General features: G+C 41.5%; 1 protein-coding gene across 2 annotated transcripts; it reads right to left on the reverse strand.

Annotated features, from left to right (window-relative positions):
* Positions 1–4,049: 4,049 nt before the first annotated feature.
* On the reverse strand, positions 4,050–16,934 carry CNIH4 (cornichon family AMPA receptor auxiliary protein 4). Of its 2 annotated transcripts, XM_058533633.1 has the most exons (5): positions 16,795–16,915; positions 13,118–13,186; positions 11,026–11,138; positions 7,562–7,702; positions 4,050–4,248 (listed from the first exon to the last, which is right to left on the reverse strand). In XM_058533633.1, the coding sequence occupies exons 1-5, from the start codon at positions 16,861–16,863 to the stop codon at positions 4,221–4,223; spliced, it is 420 nt and encodes a 139-aa protein (XP_058389616.1). In that variant the 5' UTR covers positions 16,864–16,915; the 3' UTR covers positions 4,050–4,220. The 2 variants fall into 2 exon arrangements, with proteins under 2 accessions (XP_058389616.1, XP_058389617.1); XM_058533634.1 differs by lacking the exon at positions 4,050–4,248 and having other exon boundaries at positions 7,562–7,655; positions 16,795–16,934.
* Between the last annotated feature and the right edge of the window lie 6,071 nt (positions 16,935–23,005).

The following is a 23,005-nucleotide window of genomic DNA, read 5'->3' on the forward strand; positions in this document are numbered from 1 at the left end:
GCTGATTCTGACCATCCACTCACTCACTCTCCCCTCCCCAGCTTCAGAGGGAAGAAACTGAAAACAAAAACAGCTTTTATCAAGGAATTTATTCTAAAGAGCAAGTTGAGCTCAGTACCAAGTTCACTCCGACAACACTCCCTCTGACATCTATGGTCCTGACAGCGATTAGTACTGTGATTCCGCAGTTCACAATGCTGGCCCTAAGGCTTTGACCCTCTGTCCTTAGATTATATTCATGTAACTAAGCAAAACAATTTGGCTACTAGCTTTTAGAATTTTCACGATAAGTATGGCTTAAAACCAAAGGGGATGGGCCGGCCCCGTGACTTAGTGGTTAAGTGCACACGCGCTCCGCTACTGGTGGCCCCGGGTTCGGATCCCGGGCGCGCACTGACGCACCGCTTCTTCGGCCATGCTGAGGCCGCGTCCCACATACAGCAACTAGAAGGATGTGCAGCTATGACATACAACTAGCTACTAGGGCTGTGGGGGAAAAATAAATAAATAAAATTATAAAAAAAAAAAAACAAAAAACCAAAGGGCTTCACTGACAAACCCTCAGAAAGCCAGAATAGCCCATTCTTTGACTAGCCTTGTTAACTTAAGTTTCACTACACTTAAGTTTCAACCTGGGACCGGCCCAATGGTGTAGCGGTTAAGTTCGCATGCTCTGCTTCAGCGCCCCAGGGTTCGCGGGTTCAGATCCTGGGCATGGACCTATGCACCACTCATCAAAGCCATGCTGTGGCGGCGTCCCACACATAAAGTAGAGGAGCATGGGCACGGATGTTAGCTCAGAGCTAACCTTCCTCAGCACAAAGAGGATTGGCAATGGATGTTAGCTCAGAGCCAGTCTTCCTCACACACACAAAAATTTCAATCTTGGGCCAGCCCCGTGGCTTAGCGGTTAAGTGCACGTGCTCCGCTGCTGGCGGCCCTGGTTCGGATCCTGGGCGCGCACCGACGCACCGCTTCTCTGGCCATGCTGAGGCCGAGTCCCACATACAGCAACTAGAAGGATGTGCAGCTATGACACACAACTATCTACTGGGGCTTTGGGGGAAAAAAATAAATAAATAAAATTAAAAAAAAAAAAGTAATTTAAAAATTTCAATCTTTGTCACACTGCATAGCAAAACAGTATATTTGGTTTAAAGTACATAAACTCACGTGGCAGAAATCTAATAATAAGCACAGAATTTCAAACTTACCTTCTCTATATTGCTGCCTGTTTCTATATATTAGAACGAGTTTATTTACATTTTGGGGACAGTTAATTACACCTAATGCATAATAGTTTCACCACAACTTTTAACAAAATATTACTTATGAGTAAAGCTGATTTCACAAGTCTCAAGTGCACCAAATACAGCAATTTCTCTTCCTAGCCTAACATGTCTTAGAACATCTCATAATGTGACTGCCCGGAAAACAAAGATGGCAGACCTTGATTATGTTGCTCCATTGCTTCTCACCTCTCTGATGTCAAGGACATCAGTTAGACTTCGTGCTGCAAGAGCAAGAGAACAACACAATCGATTTACTTGTTCATTCAACAATCATTTATTGTTTCTGTGTGCAAGGCACTGTGTTGGGTGCCAGGAGCAGTCGGAGGAAGAAACAAATATGAATACGCGTGTGCTCTGCCCTCCAGGAGCGTACAGTCTAGTCGCAGAGATCACTTGCACACAAATAACTGAGATCAGACAGAAAGCGGCAAGTGCCACAGAAGACAGAGTTCCATGGGCAGCTTTCTTAGCTCTCAACTTCAAAGTAAGACCAGGTGAGAGCAAGCACATTTGGACTCATTCCATTGTCACCTGGGTAGCATGAAAAGGTGGCTGAGGGGACCTGCCAGGCTTTGACGAACTGAGCTGCATCTTAGATCCTGCTTCCTCAGCTCTCTCATCTGCGATTCCAGTGATTAGCAAGGGCCCTGGTACCACGGAAAGGATGGAAGGAAAAGGACCAGGGAAAATAACACAACATACAGATAAAAATATTTTGCACAAGGAGCAGCCCATGGTGGTCTGCCCTGGCTGGGCCCTGGGTGCTGCCTTCTAGAGGGACAGGGAAGAGGAGGGACAAGGGAGAAAACTCTGGACCAACCATCAGGATTCCAGATGCAATCTCTAGGCCTCAGTTCTCTATCTTTAGGATGAAGAAGTTAGACCAAATGACCTCTAAGGTTGTTCTCTGCAACTCTCCAATCAATGAAAAGCATAGAAGATTAATGTTTAGCATCTTAAGCACAGCTTTTAAAGTCAGTGCTTTTCCCCCTTTACATCATTTGTAGAAGAGCCCCTAAAAAATAAAAACAAAAACCTAGTTACCCCCTTTCCTGGCTTTGATACAGACAAGCAATATAAGAAAGGTGGTTTTGTTTGTTTTTAACCAGTTAATGTTTCAGAAGCAAAGAGCTCCTGTTGTCATAAACAAGGCACCTTTCTGATTTGCTCAGCCTCAGCAACTTATGCCTGACAATATGTAGACACAGCCTACAACTACATGGGTTTCTATTTTGGTTATTAAGAATAACTGAATGAGAAGATAAAACATTTTGGTCAACCGTCTTCCACCATCTTTGAGCTTCTTACAGTAGCTTGTCTGCCTCTCAGTCCTAAGGACTTAAGTTCTCCAACAACTTCATTGCTTTAAAAGCTTGAGCAGAACATTAAGAGACACTGGAAGTTACAGAGAATGGCAGAGTGAAGGTAATGTTTTTTTTTAAACAGACGAAGGTGAGAGAGAGAGAGACAAGCGAGGTTAAGATCCATGTTACAGCTTCTTGGCTCTTGGCCTGGCAGAAATACAAGATAACCACAAGGAGCAACTTCTGACACCCAAAGAGGCCAAGAGAAGGAAGTTGACTTTGCCTACCATTTCACTGTTCCTTTCACGGGTAGTCCTCGAAACGTGGGTCTATCTGTATAGGGAGTTGCTTAGCAGCCCCCTGGCTTCTGCCAAGGCTGAAAGGACAGGCAACACTTGATCTTTTGGTGACCGCACACCTTGTTTAGCCACCCAACTCTGCCTCAACTGAGTGAGTAATCTCTTTGGACTCTGCATAAAACACACTCATGTTTCGCCTAAATGCCAACACTTCAGATAGTAACATTAAAGCACAAACTAGGACTGAGACTAAACTGCCAGGTTCACTTTACCTGGCAAACAGAACTGAAGAGGTTAACTGCTCTCATCAACGGCAAGAGTTTACAAATACACCTCCAAGGAACGGAGTTTGGGTGGATATTGCTATGTCTATGAAACGGCTTGTATTGGGTCTCCCAATTCACAAAATGGTCTGTGCAGCAGGACAGAAGTGTCACAGTTAATCTGGCACAAGCAGAGCACTGACAGGCTCCATTTCACTGACACTGAATGACCAGCTCTTCCTGCGTCTAACGTGATGAGCGTCTTCTACAAATCACCTCTCCAAACCCATTAGAAAATACGTCAGAAGATCAAATACAATTGGATCAGTTAGAACACAAAAGCAAGACCTGGAAAGAGCCAGTGGGACTGTATGGGTTGCAGGGTGATTGTAGAGGCAGTGGCTCTTAAATGAAAGCTTCTTGATAAAGTTTTGCTTTTTTGATTTATTTTCCTTTCTACAAGCAGGAATTACATTGTACCTGGGCAAATGGCTTATAAGGTTTCAGAAACTGCAAAGAAATATATGTTTTTTGAAATGTCTTTTTCTGTTAACATTCTTGTGAAAAGTCTTAGCTGACAGTCCATAAATCTTTAAACCATATTAAATATATGAAGCTGCCACAATCTAGGCAAAAGGGTAATTTACTTTCCTTCTTCCTTTGCCCAGATTAGCAGTATTGCTCTGTACTCTGACTTTTCAGGGGACTTGAAGAGCAGCTTTGCCATCTATTACGTTTTCCCTTTAAAGGGGGCATTTATCCCTTTATTTCTTAGGCATGCAAGGCTGGAACGGCAGTCCTGTTCTACAGACAAATAACAGACGATGAAAAACACCTTCACATGTTGGGGTTCAGGCTAAAGTTGAGAACCAGAAATCTACAAAAACTCAATTCATGTTTTTTAAATACTTTATATGGTAAAAATACAGCAAAAATATTTTTTTGTCCAAAGAGGAAAAAATATACTGCTATGGTCACGGTTGTAAGGATGATTTACGTAGCCTCTGGCTCCTCAACTGTGCACTGTAGTGTAGGCTGACTTCACCCATGGCTTCTCCAGCTTCAGTCATTAATCAAAGCTAAAATCATACTGTGGAGAGAAGACATTAATGTTACTAACGTTTCCTTAGGAATGTTCCTTCATAGTCTGGTCTGTCCAGACTTGTGTTCCTAAAGCTCAGAAAGGAACACTCATTTGGTACAAGACAATTTACACCTAAAGGAAAGAATATCTACATTAGGGCCTCTCAGTGCCCTGATTTTTTTCACTAAAATGTAACTGGAGTGGCGGTGGGGGCAGAGAGTATAACTGGAAACCAATGTTGGGCTACAGTCTAGAAAAAACAAGCTATGTCTAGAAACACACTTTAGTTCTGTAGCCAGATCTCTGCAGATGCTGTCTCTGTGCCTGGACCCCCTCCTCACCCACCCCCAGGCAGCTCCTTTGGGAGCGGGTGTTTCCACCCAGGGCAGTCGCATGGCTTCCTTCCATAGCTCGCCCTCTTCCCGCACACTTCTCCTTATGTTCCTACCAGTGGACTGTGAGCTCTTTCGAGACGAGAGCAGGACACGGGCGTCATCACTGTCATATTCCAGGATGACACCCAGGCACTGCGATTACCAAGCTCCCAGCTTTCACATGGGGATTTTGTGCTACTCTTTTGTGTCATGTGCAGTGCTGCACACAGTGTCCGAAACAGGAATCACCCTATAAACACTCTGTTAGAGCCACCACAGTTAACAACAGTAACAAAACTAGCATTTCCTTCACTGGATTCAGCCCTGCTCTGCTGAGATCAAGTGACTAAAATACACAAAGATACCCTTACATTACTAAGTAATCACATGAGTGATTAGTTGTCCAAACGTAACCATGCTAAGTAGACTCAGTACACAGCACAGATTAATGGTAGTAGCTAATATTTTTGAAGGATTTTTGCGAGTCTACTATAGGTCAACACAAACCTAAGTGCTTTACGTGCAGTATCTCACTCAGTCCACATCACAATCCAATAATGTAGGTACTATTACTATCCCGTTTTCAGATCAAGAAATTGAGGCTCAGAGAGGTTAAGAAACTTGCCCTGGGTCACACAGTAAGTGTAGAGTCCAGATTCCACTAGGCTAGCACCTAACCAAAAAGCAAAGGCATAGATTCCACCAATCTCTAAAGAAGCCGGGCATTTTTCCTTTAATTCTATTGAATAAACCCTGAACGTCTGCTATGTGCAAGATACCCAGCAAGCCGTGGCAAGCAATACAGAGGGGAGCAGCACAAAATTCCTGCATTAGAAATCTAATGATATGGAAATAAAACCACGTTCAAACAACAGCAACCAAAACCTAAGAGGAAAGTGTTACAGGGATCTCTGAGACTCCTCTTTCATCCTAATCCCTTGAGCTGTGGGTGGTGCCAAGAGGTAAGGTGACAGCAGTATAACTAAAAATGGCAAGCTGAGGAGGGAGTGGGAAAGGACGGGAAGAGAAGGAAAGGGAAAGGATGCAGCCAGGGAGGAAGGCAGCTACTCAAACCCACTACAGAGGTCGTCTAGCTCTCATTTAGCTGTAAAGAACCATCGGGCCAGCCCCGTGGCTTGGCGGTTGAGTGTTCGCGCTCTGCTGCTGGCGGCCTGGGTTCGGATCCCGGGGGCGCACCGACACACCGCTTGTCCGGCCATGCTGAGGCCGCGTCCCACATACAGCAACTAGAAGGATGTGCAACTGTGACATACAACTATCTACTGGGGCTTTGGGGGAAAAAATAAATAAACAAAAATTAAAAAAAAAAAAAAAAGAACCGTACCTTAACCCTGCCCCTAAATTGCTTCCTCATTCCTCCAGTCCCCAGTCTTCAGCCCATCGTCCCATTGCTTTAAATTCAACAACTGAGAGCTAAGACACTTGTGCATTTTCAAATCCTAAGACTTTGGGTCTATGTAGCGAGACACTCCTCCCAATCCTCCACTAACTCCTAAAAGGGTGCTACGCTGGCTCTACCCACAGCTGTCTCAAGAAGCTCATGTTATCGAGACCCAGGGAGTGTCCACTCTAGTCTGCCCTCCAACAGCATAAACCCTGGGGGGTGCGGAGGATGAAGAAAGGACACCCTTGCGTTAAGCTGATTCCAGCCTACTTTTTGTCTCTTCAGAAGCAGACAAATATAAGGGAACATATATGATAATAAAGATACCTTCATATTGTTTGACAAAAAAGTAATAAAAATGAGAATAGGTGTGTCTTAATACTAAATTTCTTTGCTCCTTAGTCTTCATCTTTAATACTGGGATTAAAAATGAAGCCCATTGGCAGTGAGGTACAGTATGAGAAGCAGAAACTGACACCAGTGTGCTTTTTCTATCCTAGTTTTTAAAATACAGAAAAGCAAATAAGATAAATTGTGACAAGGAAAGCCTCTAAACTCTAATTTCAATCTAGTCTATGCTAGTGGGTGGAATGAGTGCAGCAACAGGATTTTAGGAAGCCTGCTTTTTCAGGCAGAAGCTAAAATGGCTCCGACTTCTAAACTATTTCAGACATAATAGCAATTTTTTATACAGTTTCTAATTATTAGGAATCTTCTCAGTGACAGAAGTTTAGTTCAGTACAAGTTTTTCCTAATAGTCCTTATGCCTATGTGAAAAATTAAAATTTACCTGGGGAAAAAATAGGAATGGTCTAATTAAGCCTGGATACAAAAATTAAGCCTGACATCTAGATTCTTAAAGGTTTACTCAAATTGTCATCATATATGACAATTTTTTCTCTTCTTCGCCTATTCAATGGGTCTATGATAGGTAAAGGAAAAGGTGGCACGTTTATCTCTAAAACATAACATAATAAATTTAAGTTTAAAATAGGACTGCATAAAGCTTTCAGTGTCTGACAGCCAATCCTTCATATTAATTATTTCCAATCTGTTATAACTGGGAGACTGATACGATTTTACCAGAACAGGCCACTTAGCATGCTGGAGAATCGGCATCACACCTAAATTCCTTACTGCCAAGAAAGATCAGCCCAACTTGGATATAAGTTGTTGAGAGCTGCTGCCAGTGGTCGGATCCACGGGAGACCCGTGAGTGGGACAGTCTCTGGGGTACATGTATTAATACCTATAACAGGCAGTGAGACCTCACAGCTGGATACTAGGGCAGGAAAAGAATGGCAAAGACAGTTTTAAGTTCAATAGCTAAGGAACACCTACTACCATAGAGTAACTCTATTGTAGGTCAGACAGAATGCTGATTCAATGTCATACATTAAAAATCTACACAGCCACGAGAAATTCACATGATCCTCAAAAGCTCTGCAATGTCAATGCAATATCCTATAGTATAGTGATATCTCACCCACCAAAAGCAGGCGCGGCATCCAGGAAAACGCCAAGAGTGCTATAAACTCACCTATAAAGATACATGAAGAAACAGAGCAAATGGAACCCCAGCTTGATCATGGCTTCCTTCATGTGTGACTTCAGCTGCCCTCGATTGTGTATTTCTGTTGGGTCAAACACTCCCATGTTACCACTTGGCACCATAATGTACCTGATAAATTAAAGGATGCACACACATTAGAAGGAAAATCAAATCATCAGTATAAATATTCAAAAATAAGTAACCAATAATAATCAACCTTTAAAAGTGAACCAATCATAGCAGCCTTAAATTCAGACCAAATATGGACAGATTATTACAATGATGTCACCAGCCACCACTTAGTTTTCTTTGAAAGATATACTATTAATTCTTGGTGTAATCTTCTGCCTTCTGAAACAAATTCAGTAACACTCTAGAGAAGGATAATTTAGGCATTGAGACCCTTTCACCCATCTTCTGTAGAAAACTCCTGAACCAGTCATACCTACAGCCGTTTTCCATTAGAACAAGTGAAAGGGACTCCAAAACCAAACCAATTTTATCAAGTTCTTAGAAACTTCTTTATCTAAAATGTTCTAAATTAATTAATGCAATTCCCTTCACCTTCATAACATCTTTATAAGGAAGAGTAGTGTCAAACATAATTATTCCCATTTCACAGACGACAGTAAAAAGAGAGATTCTGTGCCCAGAACAGAACACTCATCTTTGGTGCTCCTGCTGATCAAGAGAGAATACATCTCAATTTCCACAGTTTATAAATGGTATCTACCTTAAAAGAGCAATTTAAAGAAGACAGAACAGAAATTATTTAGAATAAATGCTACTGTGGTAAAATACAACTCCTCTTCAGTTAAGACAGTAAATGGATAGTTCAGACTCAAAATGCAATGTCTAACTTTACATAACTCTTAAAAAATACAGATTAGGGCCAGCCCCGTGGCCTACTGGTCAAGTTTGGCTCGCTCCGCCTCGGCGGCCTGGGTTCATGGGTTCAGATCCCGGGCGCGGACCTACACGACTTGTCAGCCATGCTGTGGTGGCGACCCACATACAAAATAGAGGAAGAGTGGCAGAGATGCTGGCTCAGGGCAAATGTTCCTCACCAAAAAAAAAAAACAAAAACAAAACAGATTAATACTAATACTAAATATTATTAGTAATATTATTTTGACAAACAAGAAACAAACTTTTTATAATGGTGGGGGAATGACCACAGTGGAGAATAGGGAGAATAGGAATAGGGAGAGGGCTACAAGTCAATACGGAAGGTAATGGGCACCAGAAGATGCTCCTGGTTCCAAATCCAGACCAGTTCAACTCAGTGTTCCTGCAGATGCAGAATAGACTCAAACTTTAAAAAAAAATCTTGAAGACAGTGTTATGTTTAACACACTGTGGAATCCTGTGGGCTCTTCAGATAACATATAACATGTCATATTTATTTAATATCACTGGGTATATAACAGTTACACACGACAGTCTTCTTCTTCCCCAAATGATTTCTTTTACAAGTAAGGAAATTGGGTTACTTTGAGCAGATCAATGAGTTTAAGTGTCTGGGCTCCAACATCCAGACTGTACCATTTGTGCTACATATGTGTCCTAACCCAGCACTGCTCATGACCTCTTCCTGCTCTCATGTCCAAGCTTCTTCTAGTCCAACCTTGGGTTCCTCATTCTTGCTACACACTCAGTTTCTCAGCTATGACTTCTGTGAAACGTAAATGCCTCTCTGAGTTCCACAAATCTTAAATTCTCCCCCAAATCCTCGTGGCCCATCTATAGCTGCATAGAGGGTATTTACATTTGAATAACTGGATAACATCTCAACTCAAATAGTCTCAAAGAGTCTTATCCTTCTCTGACTTCCAGATTATCTAACAGTAGTGTCACTATTTTCTTGGTGGTCCTTAAAAACATTTTCTTACTCAGTTCTGACTTCTCTCTTCCTCATCTTTCATAGGCAGTATGTCAAACTCTTGTCCATTCTTCCTTCCTATCACCACTTATATAGCTCTATCTTTTTCATTCTCACTATCACAACACTGTTCCAGCACTATATTATCTCACTCCAGTGTCTAAACTGGTTTCCCTACCTCCCAGCTCTTCTCCATCCAATCAATCCTATAAAATGCTTCCAGAAAAATCTTCCCAAAGAAAAATTTATTTCAAGTCAACTTAGCTACTCAAAAACATGTAGAGCAAAGAAGATCTATGAGTGGCTAATAAACACATTAAGATACTCAATATTGAGCCAGCCCTGACGGCCTAGTGGTTAAAGTTCGGTGCGCTGTGCTTCAGCGGCCTGGGTTTGGTTCCCGGGTCCAGAACCACATCACTCGTCTGTCAGTAGTCATGTGAGGCAGCGGCTCACATAGAAGAACCAGCAGGACTTACAACTAGGATATACAATTATGTACTGGGGCTTTGGGGTGGGGGGAAAAAAAAAGAGGAAGATTTGGCCACAGATATTAGCTCAGCGTGAACCTTTCCCAGCAAAAAGAAAAAAAAAAGAATTAAGAAAAGAAAAGATACTCAATATCATTAGTCATTTGGGAAATGTAAATTGAAACCACAATGAGATACAACTTCACACTCAATAGGATGGCTAAAATGAAAAAGACACACAACAACAAGCGCTGGCAAGGACATGGAAAAATTGGAACCCTCATACAGTTTCTGGGAATGTAAAATAGTGCAGCTGCTTTTGAACACTCACGCAGTTCCTGAAAAGGTTAAACACAGAGTTACTGTATGACCCAGCAATTCCACTCCTAGGAGAAATGAAACCATATGTCCATACAAAAATGTGCACACGAATGTTCATAGGAGAATTATTTATAACAGCCAAAAAGTGGAAACAACTCAAATGCCCATCAATTGCAAATGGATAAACAAAATGTAGTACTTCCATACAATGGAGTTCAATAATAAAAAGGAATGGGGGCTGGCCCAGTGGCACAGTGGTTGAGTTCACGAGCTCCATTTCGGCGGCCCAGGGTTCACAGGTTCAGATCCTGGAGATGGACCTATGCACCACTCATCAAGCTACACTGTGGCGGCGTCCCACACACAAAATGGAGGAAGACTGGCAACAGACATTAGCTCAGAGCAAATACTCCTCCCCCAAAAAATAAAATTAATAATAAGAACCTTATATTCTCAGGCTTTTGATCATTCTTAAAGGAAAGATATTCAAGAAAATGGAAAAACTTTTCACAAGTCTTTAGACATCACAACTAAACACCACGTTTCTAAAATTTACACATGTAAACTTGTGTTTATACTACAAGACTGAGCCATGCAAATTGCTACTTGCCAAGAATACCAAAGCAAACAAAAATTTGTGCTGATTTAATGAAGCATTCTGCTGTCATTTATTTTATGACTGGCCCTTATTTTACTGGAGAAGAGAAAGCTGGTAAAATTTACAAAAAAAATTTTATTTAAACTGGCCTGACACAAAACAGTAAACAAACTATACCCACCGATATATATTCCAAGTGGCCACTGGCAGGTTGAGAAGGAAGATGAACCAGTGCAATGAAACGAGCATTAATACAGTGACAATGGCATGGCCAACCAACTCAGGAATGACCCACTGCAAGGGAAGAACAGAGTATTACATCTCACTGCTGCGTTCTTCCTGAATGTACATGTTATTTGAAGCTAAATCAACAAAGGTACAGAGAATGCCCAAACCAGTATTTCAAGATTAGTTTTAGACCCAGATGTCCCCGATCTGCACACTGCTGTAACTGTTTACCCCATGAAAATACATCAGGGCACAGCTTAAAAATAATGCACTTAAGGGGCCAGCCCCGTGGCTTAGCAGTTAAGGGCACGCGCTCCGCTACTGGCAGCCCAGGTTCGGATCCCAGGCGCGCACCGACGCACCGCTTGCCCAGCCATGCTGAGGCGGCGTCCCACATACAGCAACTAGAAGGATGTGCAACTATGACATACAACTATCTACTGGGGCTTTCAGGGACAAAAAGGAGGAGGATTGGCAATAGATGTTAGCTCAGAGCCGGTCTTCCTCAGCAAAAAGAGGAGGATTAGCACGGATGTTAGCTCAGGGCTGATCTTCCTCACACACACAAAAATATATATATATATTTATATTATTACAATGTAACAGTACATCATAATGATGTAAACACTGAATATCAATTTAATCCAAAAAGGAAAACAGAAAAATGGAAGAGGAGTGTTTAGGGAAAGGAGTACCTAAGAACTAAATCTATCATATTGATTTACAAGTCAACAGATAAAATGTAAAACTGATAAATCAAGAAATAGTAGTACAAGCATATAAAAGAGCAATACGGATATAAATACCAGAAAAAAATTAACAGCTCAAGTGTTGAAATCAGTTGCCCCTAAAAAGCAAGACATAATTTAAAGGGGTCAGGAAGGGACTGCTGTTTTTTACTCTAAGCTCTGTAGTACCTTTGACTTGAGTTGTGTACAAGTATAACTTTTCACAAAAATAAAAATTAACATTAAAAATACTACTTAACTTCAAGCTGAAAAAGTAACTTTCTCAGTAGAAGAATATAAGTAACATTTTCTTTGTTTTTAGATTTTTATTTTATAAAAGAAAACCCACAAAATACCCACCTAAAATATTGAGTAAGCAAGAAATATAAAAAGAAGTACAATCCATCCAATAAAACATATATATATATATATATATATCATTCTTCTAAAGATGAGGAGGCCTGAAACTAATATAATGTTATATGCCAATTATATGTCAAGAAAAGAAAAGAACTCTTAAGGCATAGCAGATAAACACAAAATCTTTTATTTAAATCTATCAATGTATTAAACCATGTTCTGGAAAATTCTAAATAAATAAATAAAGACGAGGAGGAATATAGTTCACTAGAAATTTTAACTTCCAAGGGTAACTTTATTTCCCTTGTAGGCCAGAGAAACTTAAGTAGAGAGAAGATGTGGAAAGACACGTGGTAATCATTTTTAAGTCAAGCCAAAAGCACCTCTCAGCGTCGTGATTTTATATGAACTTTTATCCAGAAAGCTGTCCTATCTGCTCATCTCACAAAATGAATCAGGTCCAACTCATTTCCCTGTATCTAGACAAGCTCTGCAATCCAGAGTATTCTTGCCAATATACTTAAGGTGAAACGGCCTTAACATAAATCAACTGATTAATGCCGATTCTCAGCAAGCCACGAAAAGAAGGTTGTCTTGCATTCCACAAAAGACAGACTGAGCTTTGCTCCGTGAGCAGGGAGGAGGGGGTTTGGACACAGAAGACAAAAACAACTACCCTCATGACGAACCCTCACCTAGTCTGAGGAATGATGGTGTCCACCGTGGACAAAGGGAGAAGGAAGAAGCCGAGTAAAGAAACAAAATTTCAAGTTAGGTCTTCTCTAGTTTCACGATCTTAAATATTGCAAAACACAGCACTTCTACCAACATTCCATGAATAAGAGACAATACGCACTCTGAAATCAAATATACCTATGTCGATTATCTATAATGATCTCTAAACAGAAAATGGAGAACTGCTTTCAATGCCAGAAAATGAGCAAATAAAAGTCTTACCTTGTTTAATTTCGAGCAGCATGATCTAGCATTAATGTAATCACATTCCAAATCAGACAATGTAATTATCTGACGGTCAAGATAAGGAATTATTAGACTTCTTTTATAACAATTAATTGTTTTCAAGTTTCAGAAAGCAATTCCAGTTGCAAGGCAGAATTACATCTGACTTAAAAAAAATTTAGTTATTTCCTTAAAGTTTGCTCAATAGACAACTCAACTTTCTCATTTATGTTCCTTCAACAAATGATTTGCACAAAATAATGCTCTTATTACGCTCAATTCTAATGTGATGCACACCAGAACATTCAATCTGAATTCCTCAAATGTCAACCAGTGGCTATAAGAAACGGAAAATAAGACCTATAAAAGCAATTTAAATGTTAAAAATCTGAATCCCCAATAGTAGAAAAATAGTGTTTATTTCTGATATATCCATAAAATGTGTTTGAAGACTTAAGATATGAATAAAGAAAACAGCATACGAAACTATAAATACAGCATGGTCATATGTTAGCAGTGGTTATATCTCAAAAGTTGGATTACAGATGATTTGTTTTCCTAATCCTTTCTCTATTTCCCAAACTTTCCACAGTAAACATATATTATACTGGAATTAAGCAAAAAATGGTTTTTAGTACAAAATATAAACTCACAAATAAAAATCTGAGAGACAGATAGCCATAATTAGAAAAGTCCTCAACTGAATGACACAGTGCCTGGGATTTACTTTAAAATGCTCTATGACCCCCCACAATAGTTGGGAAGGAGATAAAAAGAAAGGCAATATGTTGAAAACCACTGAAAGTGAGTGAAAGAAACATAGGGTTTATCACACTACCTCTCTACTTTTATGTTTGAAAATGTCCAATAAAACAAATAAAAAGAAATGTTCTCAACTAAATTCTAAACATTTTCATATGGATACTCCCCTTGTCACCTCAACATAGCTCAAGTCAAACTCACCACTCTCTCCACAGATTGTTTCACCTCCCATTTGTTTTTTCTTTCTGTCAGTGACACAAGCATCATTTACCCAGGCTCAAAATATGGAAAGTTATTTCTGCTTTCTGCTCAAATCCCATAATCATTCATTACCAGATCCTATCAATCATTTCTTCCTAATATCACTCACATTAATCTCTCCTTTCACCCTAGCACTATATTTCAAACCCAGATGAACCTATTCCCTAATGCTTTCTTACTTTCCAGTCTTTCCTGTTTCCAACCCACTCTGCAGATTCATCTTCCTAACATATCACTTTCTTGATGCCAAAAATTTTCTTTTTGGGGGCCCGTCTGGTGGTGTAATGGTTAAGTTCTCACGCTCCGCTTTGGCAGCCTGGGGTTCGGATCCTGGGCGCTGACCTACACCACTCATCAAGCCATGCTGTGGTGGCATCCCACATACAAAATAGAGGAAGACTGACACAGATGTTAGATCAGGCCCAATCTTCCACAACCAAAAAGAGGAAGATTGGCAGCGGATGTTAGCTCAGGGCCAAATCTTTTTTTTTCTATGAGGAAGATTTGGCCCTGAGCTAACATCCGCTGCCAATCTTCCTCTTTCTTGTATGTGAGCCGCCACTACAGCATGGCCACTGACAGACGAGCGGTGTAGATCCATGCCGGGAACCAAAGCAGGGTGCGCTGAACTTAACCACTAAGCCACTGGGGCTGGCCCTATGTCAAAAACTTTCGATGGCTCCCTATTGCTTAGGATAAAAGTGAGAGCCCTCCCCCTCACTTAACATTCAAACTCTCCAAAATCTGATCTAATCCAGCCTTTTCAACCTGACCTTCCAATACCCCCCAAATCAACCATGTGCTCCAGAGGATCTATTCCTCAACCTCATCACCTAGAAATGCTGTGAACATACCCAACTCTGCACCTTTGCTCTTGTCTGTGTCTGATTTCGAATATCCACCCCTTTCCTTCTCTGCAGGTTTTCCTCACAGTTCAAAGTCCAGGAAAACTCCTATCTCTACAGAACGTCTACCCCGACCATCTTCCATCTTTTGACTCAAGCTAGTGCAACTATCCAAAAACACAGTAACACAATACACCCAACCTCATCAAAACACATCCTGAATGTACCTTCATGTCTACCTACGTCAAATATTGCACCTAACATTTTTCTATGCACATAAATTGGTTTATATAAACCAGGCTATTTCAAATTATCCAGCCTAGTTTTCCAAACTGCAAAAAGAGAAATCCAAGTTTCATTTCTCTAAGCGTAAACTTCAGTTCCTTACACCACAAGAGGGACACAGGTCATCAAAACTTAGTGATGCTGCCCTTGCAGTCAGTTCACCAAACCTAATAAAACTCAGAGTTCTCCTCATTAGAAACCATCAGTTAGGTAAAAACTGCTGCTCAATGCGGGGGGGTAGGGGGCAGAGCAATATTTACTTAACATTTGCCATGGGGCAGGCTCTGTGCTAGCCACTTAATATGCCTTCTCACTGTACACACACACATCTGGGAAGTAAACATTTTCCCCCCATTTTAAAAAATAAGAAAACTGAGGCTTAGAAAGGTGATGTAAAGTGCATACCAAAAAGCAAAGCAAGGAATCCTGATTCCAGATTCTGTCCCCTTCCACTATAACAGGCTGCCCGCCCATAATAAAGTAAGAAGGCACACTGAAGACATACTCTGTACAACCATCCTAAAGCCAGGATGCTCTGGCAACCAAAAAGTTTAATTCGGTCAGACACTGGCACATGTGATTTCCAAGGAAAGACGAAAAAAGGCAGTGCTTCTCATGTGTTTTTTCCCAGCTTCTGTTTAACTACTTAAAACTGCATTGTGTATTACAACACGGGCGACACTAAAACTGGACGCTCCCTCAAATGTTGGGGAAATTCTAGTTTCAACAACCACTGATGGGCCTGGAAAATACCGTTGCATACTGTAACATGAACAGCTCTATAAAGTACTGACGTTTCAAACGTGCACCGACCCAGGAAAGAAAGTTTTGAAACGACTGGGAACTAAATCACGTGGAAAGTTCCTGCATGCACGGATCCGCGACCGCCAGAAGCAACCCCAATAAGCACTTGCAGATGGTTTTGAAAATACAGCCCTCCCGACGCTCCCTCCAAAGAGGCCTCGTGAAGGAAGCTCTTCCCCCGTTTGTGCAATGAGTCAACTCCCGGAGGCAAAAGGTCCCCCCAAGTTCCAACACCCGCGAGAACAAAGGGGCGGCGGGGGTGTCGCCCGGGGAATGACAAGAGGCGGCAAGTCGCCTCCGCTCGTCCCAGCGCCCGACTGTCCGCCCCCGGACCCCCGACCCCCGCGGGAGCGCCTAGAAAAACGGCCACCCTTGTCTCCCGAGGGCAAAGCGGGGGGAATCGGCGACCCCTGGCCACAAGGGAGGCCGAGAGCCTGCGCGCTCGGGGCAGGGCTGGCCGGGCCGGGCGCGCCGGGCCGGGCGCGCCAGGGGAAAGGCCCGCTCGGCCCCCGGTGAGGGGCGGCCAGCAGCCCGGGCGGGGCAGCGGGCTCTCCTCCCGCCCCTCGCCGACCCGACCAGCGCCCGGGGACGGCGCCGGCCCCCCGCCGCCTCCCTCGCTCCCCCGCACCTGCCCTGGGCCCCACCCGGGCCCACCCTCAGCCCCGGCCCTCGGGCGGCGGGCCCCAGGCCGGCCTCCGCCCGCCTCAGCAAGGATACGAAGTACACCGAGAGGAAGATGAGCGCGCAACAGTCGAGGAGCGAGAAGACGAACACCACCACCTCCATCCTTCTCCGCCTCCTCCCCCTCCTTCCCCGCCGCCGCTCCTTCCGTCAAACCGGCTCCGCGGCCACGACCCGCCCCTGATAGGCCCTTGCCCCCGCTGGCTGGGGCGCCTTGTCCACTCCGCCCGGGCGCGGCATGCCGGGAGTTGTAGTCCACTTTTAAAAACAAAAATCTACTGCCATAATTCTGATGCATGCTGGGAAATGTAGTGCATTAGTACGAATACCTATGAAAGAGGTGGACGGGGCCTCTAACCTAAATCGGACTGATTATTTCCAGAAATTGTGACCAGCAGTTAGTCAATGAGTATTTACTGAACTCTTGTAATCTGTAGGAAAAAAGTAAAATCTTTGCCATGTGCGAAATTTTTAGATTCCGCAGTGGAGCCACTGGATCCCCTGACTTAGGAATGGTAAGAGGTTTTCATCTCAAAACACAAATGTAACCTCAACATACCTGGCTTGACAGTTGAGACTTGCCCTTCCTACTCTCAGTTTCTCCAGAGATTTCACAATCTCTTGCTTATCCTCTGTTACAGCAGTGTTTCTCTCCACTCTAGATTTTGAGATCTTTGAAAAATTGAATACGTTGTCTTACTCATCCGTTAATTTAACAAATATTTACTGACTCCACCCCCACTATGTGCCAAGAACTGCTCTAGAGTCCAGAGATACAGAAGTGAACAAGGCGGACAAAATGCTGTTCTCGTCGGATGGGGAGGAACAGGAAAAAAAGTAGCAACTCAATACAGGAAAAAGATGATTTCAGAGGGTTATAAGCTCTATGAGCAAATTATGTCAAAGCCATACATTCATTCAACCAATATTTTCTGAACAGCTAGTATATGCCAGGTACTGGACCTTAGAGATACATGATGAACAAGAGAGAAAAGGTCCCCACATTCTAGTAGCTTACATTACAGTAGAGGAGACAGACACCAAAAAAAATCTATGCAGGACAGGCAGTTAGAAGTATCTTAAAGAGGTTAGGGGAGGGGAGGACACTTGAAGACTGAGTGATCAGAGAAGACCAGGCTGAGGAACTGATATTTAGGTTGAAATCTATACAAAAGCTACCAGAAGATCTGCAGACAGAGTGTTTCAGACAGTGGGAACAGTGATTGCAAAGGCCCAACTGCTCATAGCAACTTGGTGTGTTTAAAGAACAGAAAAACAGGCCAATTGGCTGAAGCACAATGAATAAGGGTGGGAGACTTTTGAGAGGGGGTCAGAAGTGGGCAGGGCAAGGTCACATGGGCCTTGCGGACCCCTGGCAAATAGTTTAACTTTTACTCTAATATTATGAAAAACCATTGGAGAGTTTTAAGTATGAAAGTACCTTGATCTGATATACACTTTTAAAATACTTACATTTTAAAAAAGAATGAAACTGGACCACTATTTTACACTATACACAAAAAGTAACTCGAAATGGATTAAAAACTTGAACGTAAGACCTGAAACCATAAAACACCTAGAAGAAAATATAGGCGGTAAGCTCCCTCACATAGGTCTTGGTCAGGATTTTTCAAATCTGACACCAAAAGCAAAAGCAAAAATAAACAAGTGGGACTACATCAAACTAAAAAGCTTCTGCACAGCAAAGGAAACAATCAACAGAATGAAAAGACAACCTAACTGCAAAATAAGCAAATAATTGCAAATCATATCTCTGATAAGGGGCTAATATCCAAAATATATAAAGAACTCAAATAACTCAGTAGCAAAAAACAAACAATCTAATTTAAAAATGGGCAGAAGATCTGAATAGATATTTTTCCAAAGAAGACATACAGAGGGCCAACAGGTACATGAAAATATGCTCAACATAATTATTCATCAGGGAGATGCAAACCAAAACCACAATGAGATATCACTTCAGACCTATTAGAATGGCTATCATCAAAAAAACAAGTGTTGGAGAGGATGTGGAGAAAAGGAAACCCCTGTGCACCGTTGGTGGGAATGTAAATTGGTGCAACTGCTATGGAAAACAGTGCAGAGATTCCTCAAAAAATTAAAAATAGAACTACCATATGATCAAGTCCACTTCTGGGTATTTATCTGAAGAAAACAAAAACATTAACTCAAAAAGATATATGCACCCCCATGTTCATTGCAGCATTATTTACAATAGCCAAGATATGGAAACAACCTAAGTGTCCATTGATGGGTGAATGGATAAAGAAATTGTGGTATATACAGTCAGCCTTCCATATCTGTGGTTTCCACATCCATGGATTCAACCGACCACAGATCGAAAGGCCTATGATGGTTGTGCCTGTACTGAACATGTGCAGACTTATTTTTCTTATCATTATTCCCTAAACAATATAGTATAACAACTATTTACATAGCATTTACATTGTACTAGATATTATAAGTAATCTAGAGATGATTTAAAGTACACGGGAGGATGTTTGTAGGTTATATGCAAATATTACACCATTTTATATAAGGGACTTGAGCATTCGCAGATTTTGGTATCCACAGGGGACCCTGGAACCAATCCCTCTTGGATACCAAGGGATGACTGTACATGCATTGCTTAATGAGGTTATGTTCTGAGAAATGCATCTTAGGGGATTTCATTGTTGTGCAAACATCATAGAGTGTACTTACACAAACTTAGATAATATAGCCTACACACACATAGGTTATATGGTACTAATCTTATGGAACCACTCTCGTATATGTGGTCCATCATTGACTGAAATGTCATTATGCGTGCATGACTGTATATACAATAGAATATTATTCAGCCATAAAAAAGAATGAAATCTTGCCATTTGCGACAACATGGATGGATCCCGAGGGATCCATGGTAAGTGAAATATCAGACAGAGAAAAATAAATACAAGATGATCTCTCTCATATGTTGAATCTTAAAAAAAACCCCAAGCTCTGGGCCGGACCCATGGCTTAGCGGTTAAGTGGGCACGCTCCGCTACTGGCGGCCTGGGTTCGCATCCCGGGCACCGATGCACCGCTTCTCCTGCCATGCTGAGGCCGCGTCCCACATACAGCAACTAGAAGGCTGTGCAACTATGACATACAACTACCTACTGGGGCTTTGGGAGGGGGGAAAAAAGGAGAAGGATTGGCAATAGATGTTAGCTCAGGGCCGGTCCTCCTCAGCAAAATGAGGAGGATTAGCATGGATGTTAGCTCAGGGCTGATCTTCCTCAAAAAAATAAATAAATAAATAAATAAAATGGCTCCACTGTAGTCAAAAAAAAAAAAAAACCCAAGCTCATAGATTCAGAAAACAGATTGGTTGTTGTAAGAGGTAGGGAGTGGGTATGGGAGAAATGGGTGAACTGTTTTTGTTTTTTGTTTGGTTTGGTTTAAATAAATTGAATTTAAAAATAAATAAACCCAGAAAAGAAATAAAAATAAAAATATCCTTCTGTTTGGTACACTGAATGTATGAGGGGGGAAGAGTTTGTCTTCATGGAGACCACTTAGGAGAGGAGAGGATGAACAGGGGAATTAGTATGAAGGCAAAACCAACTGGGTTTGCCTCACACGGCGTAGGTTCACAGGATCATAAAGGGTTCATAGGTTAAAGCTAGAGAGTTAACAGATTATTTATAAACCAGCCATCATTACACTCCCTCTGCACCTTGTACATACCTCTATCAGAGCTCTCATAACATTAACTGTCCTCCCTTACAGGCCTAGCCAGCCACACCTTAGATTATAATAAAAGTAACAGATTTTATTAGTTTTCTATCCTCAGTATCTTCTATTCTGTAAATCACAGGAGTTTAATGTTTGCCAAATGAATGACCCATGCTGAATACAAGGAGAGATTTTATTAAAATTAGTCCAGATTTTATTAACAACATAAACCTCGAGGCCAGCCCAGTGGCGTAGTGGTTAAGTTTGTGCACTCTGCTTTGGTGGCCTTGGGTTCACAGGTTCAGATCCCGGGTGCGGACCTATGCACCGCTTATCAAGCCATGCTGTGGCAGGCGTCCCAAATATAAAGTAGAGGAAGATGGGCACGGATGTTCGCGCAGGGCTAGTCTTCCTCAGCAAAAAGAGGAGGATTGGCATGGATGTCAGCTCAGGGCTGATCTTCCTCACCAAAAAAAAAAAATCCTCTCGTTCTTCCAGCAGAGGGAGGCAAAAAACGGCCATCTGAAAAATGCCAGAGCATTCTGTTCTTCTTAACTAGGCCTGCCCTCAGGAGAAACTATTTTATCAGAGCTTGAGGTTTGTCAGAGTCCAAAGGCCAAGGGAAGGGAAATACTCAACTCTAGCCCTCTCCAGTCATCTGTCCCACTGTAGTGGGAGGGGGCGTGGATTCAGAGCTACTTGTGAAGTTTATAGTAAGGCACAGCCTTGCTAAAAGTCTAAGACTTAATCATAAGACTGTAGAACGCTATCCTTCTCTTCACATCTTACCACCACATCACTAAAAGCCTATTTACTGGAGTTCCTTTCACCCAGTACGTAATGTTTGGCTTTCAAAAGAATCACAGGGCTGGCCCGGTGGCGTAGCGGTTGAGCTCACGCTCTGTGCTTCAGGGCCCGGGGTTCACTGGTTCGGCTCCTGGCCGTGGACCTAAGCACTGCTCATCAAGCCATGCTGTGGCAGCAACCCATATATAAAATAGAGGAAGATTGGCAACAGATGTTAGCTCAGGGTCCATCTTCCTCACCAAAAAAATAATAAATCAAAAAAAAAAAAAGAATTACAGGGCATACTTAAGGGCAGAAACACACAGTTTGAAGAGACAGAGCAAGCACTGGATCCAGACTCAGATATGGCAGGGATGTTAGAATTATCAGATCATGAATTTAAAACAAACTATGATTAATATGCTAAGGGCTCTACTGGAAAAAGTAGACTACATGCAAGAACAGATGAATAATGTAAGCAAAGAGATGGAAATTCTAAGAAACTATCAAAAACAAATGCTAGAGATCAAAAACACTGCAACAGAAATGAAGAATGCCTTTCAGGCCCATTCTGAGCCTGAAAGAATCTCTGAGCTTAAGAATAGGTCAATAGAAACTTTCAACACTGAAAAACAAAGAGAAAAAACACTGAAAAACCAATGGAACAGAATATTCAAGAATTGTGGGACAACTACAAAAGGTGTAACATATGCATAACGGGAATACCAGAAGGGGAAGAAAGAGAGAAAAAGACAAGAAATATTTAAAGCAATAATGACTGAGAATTTCCCCCAAATTAATATCAGACATCAAACCACAAATCCAGGAAGCTCAGAGAACACGAGGTATGATAAATGCCGAAGAACTACACATAGGTATAACATATTCAAACTTCATAAAATCAAACGTAAAAAACAAAATTACTGAAAGAAGCCACAGGAAAACAATACCTTATCTACAAAGGAAAAAGATAAGAATTACATCTGACTTCTCCTCAGAAACCACACAAACAAAAAGAGAGTGGAACGAAACAGTTAAAGTGTTGAGAGAAAAAAAAAAAACCCACCAACCTAGAATTCTGTGTCCTCCAAAATTATCCTTCAAAAGAGAAGGAGAAATAAATACAAAGAAAAACAGAGAATTTGTTGCCAGTAGACCTGCTTTGCAAGAAATGTTAAAAGAAATTCTTCAGAGAGAAGGAAATCGATAGAAGTCAGAAACTTGGATCTATATCAAAAAGAAAGAGCTTTAGAGAAGAAATAAGTGAAGGTAAATCAAAGCTTTTATTTTTCTGATTCTTAATTGATCTAACAGATCAGTTTATACACACACACACACACACACACACACACATGCTTATGTATAAGCGAAATGAATGACAGCAATGATACAAAGGATAGGAAGGAGGAATTAGGAATATTTTGCTATTATAAGGTACTTGCCTTAGCCACAAAGTGGTATAGTGTTATTTGAAAGTGGATTTGGATTAATTGTAAATGTATATTGCAAACTCTAGGGCAATTGCTAAAAAAAAAAAAAAAAGTAAAGAAAAGAAATATAATTGATATGCTAAGAAAGAAGAGAAAATGGAATCATATAAAATGCTCAATTAAAACCCCAAATGGTAGAAAAAGAGTGGAAGACAAAACTAGGAACAAAGAATAAGGCAACAAATAGGAAACAGTACAAATATGGTAGATGTTAATACAACTATATCAATAATTACTTTAAGTGT

This window comes from Diceros bicornis, chromosome 38 (genome assembly GCF_020826845.1).
Source record: "Diceros bicornis minor isolate mBicDic1 chromosome 38, mDicBic1.mat.cur, whole genome shotgun sequence".
NCBI lineage: Eukaryota > Metazoa > Chordata > Mammalia > Perissodactyla > Rhinocerotidae > Diceros > Diceros bicornis.

What these genes read in the sequence shown, in the direction of transcription:
- CNIH4 (XM_058533633.1), bottom strand. Translation starts at nt 16,863, where the DNA reads ATGGAGGTGGTGGTGTTCGTCTTCTCGCTCCTCGACTGTTGCGCGCTC. An exon ending in TCTTCCTCTCGGTGTACTTC is followed by an intron (nt 13,187 to 16,794) that starts GTATCCTTGCTG and finishes CTTGACCGTCAG; the next exon opens with ATAATTACATTGTCTGATTT. An exon ending in GCTGCTCGAAATTAAACAAG is followed by an intron (nt 11,139 to 13,117) that starts GTAAGACTTTTA and finishes CTTCCCTTGCAG; the next exon opens with TGGGTCATTCCTGAGTTGGT.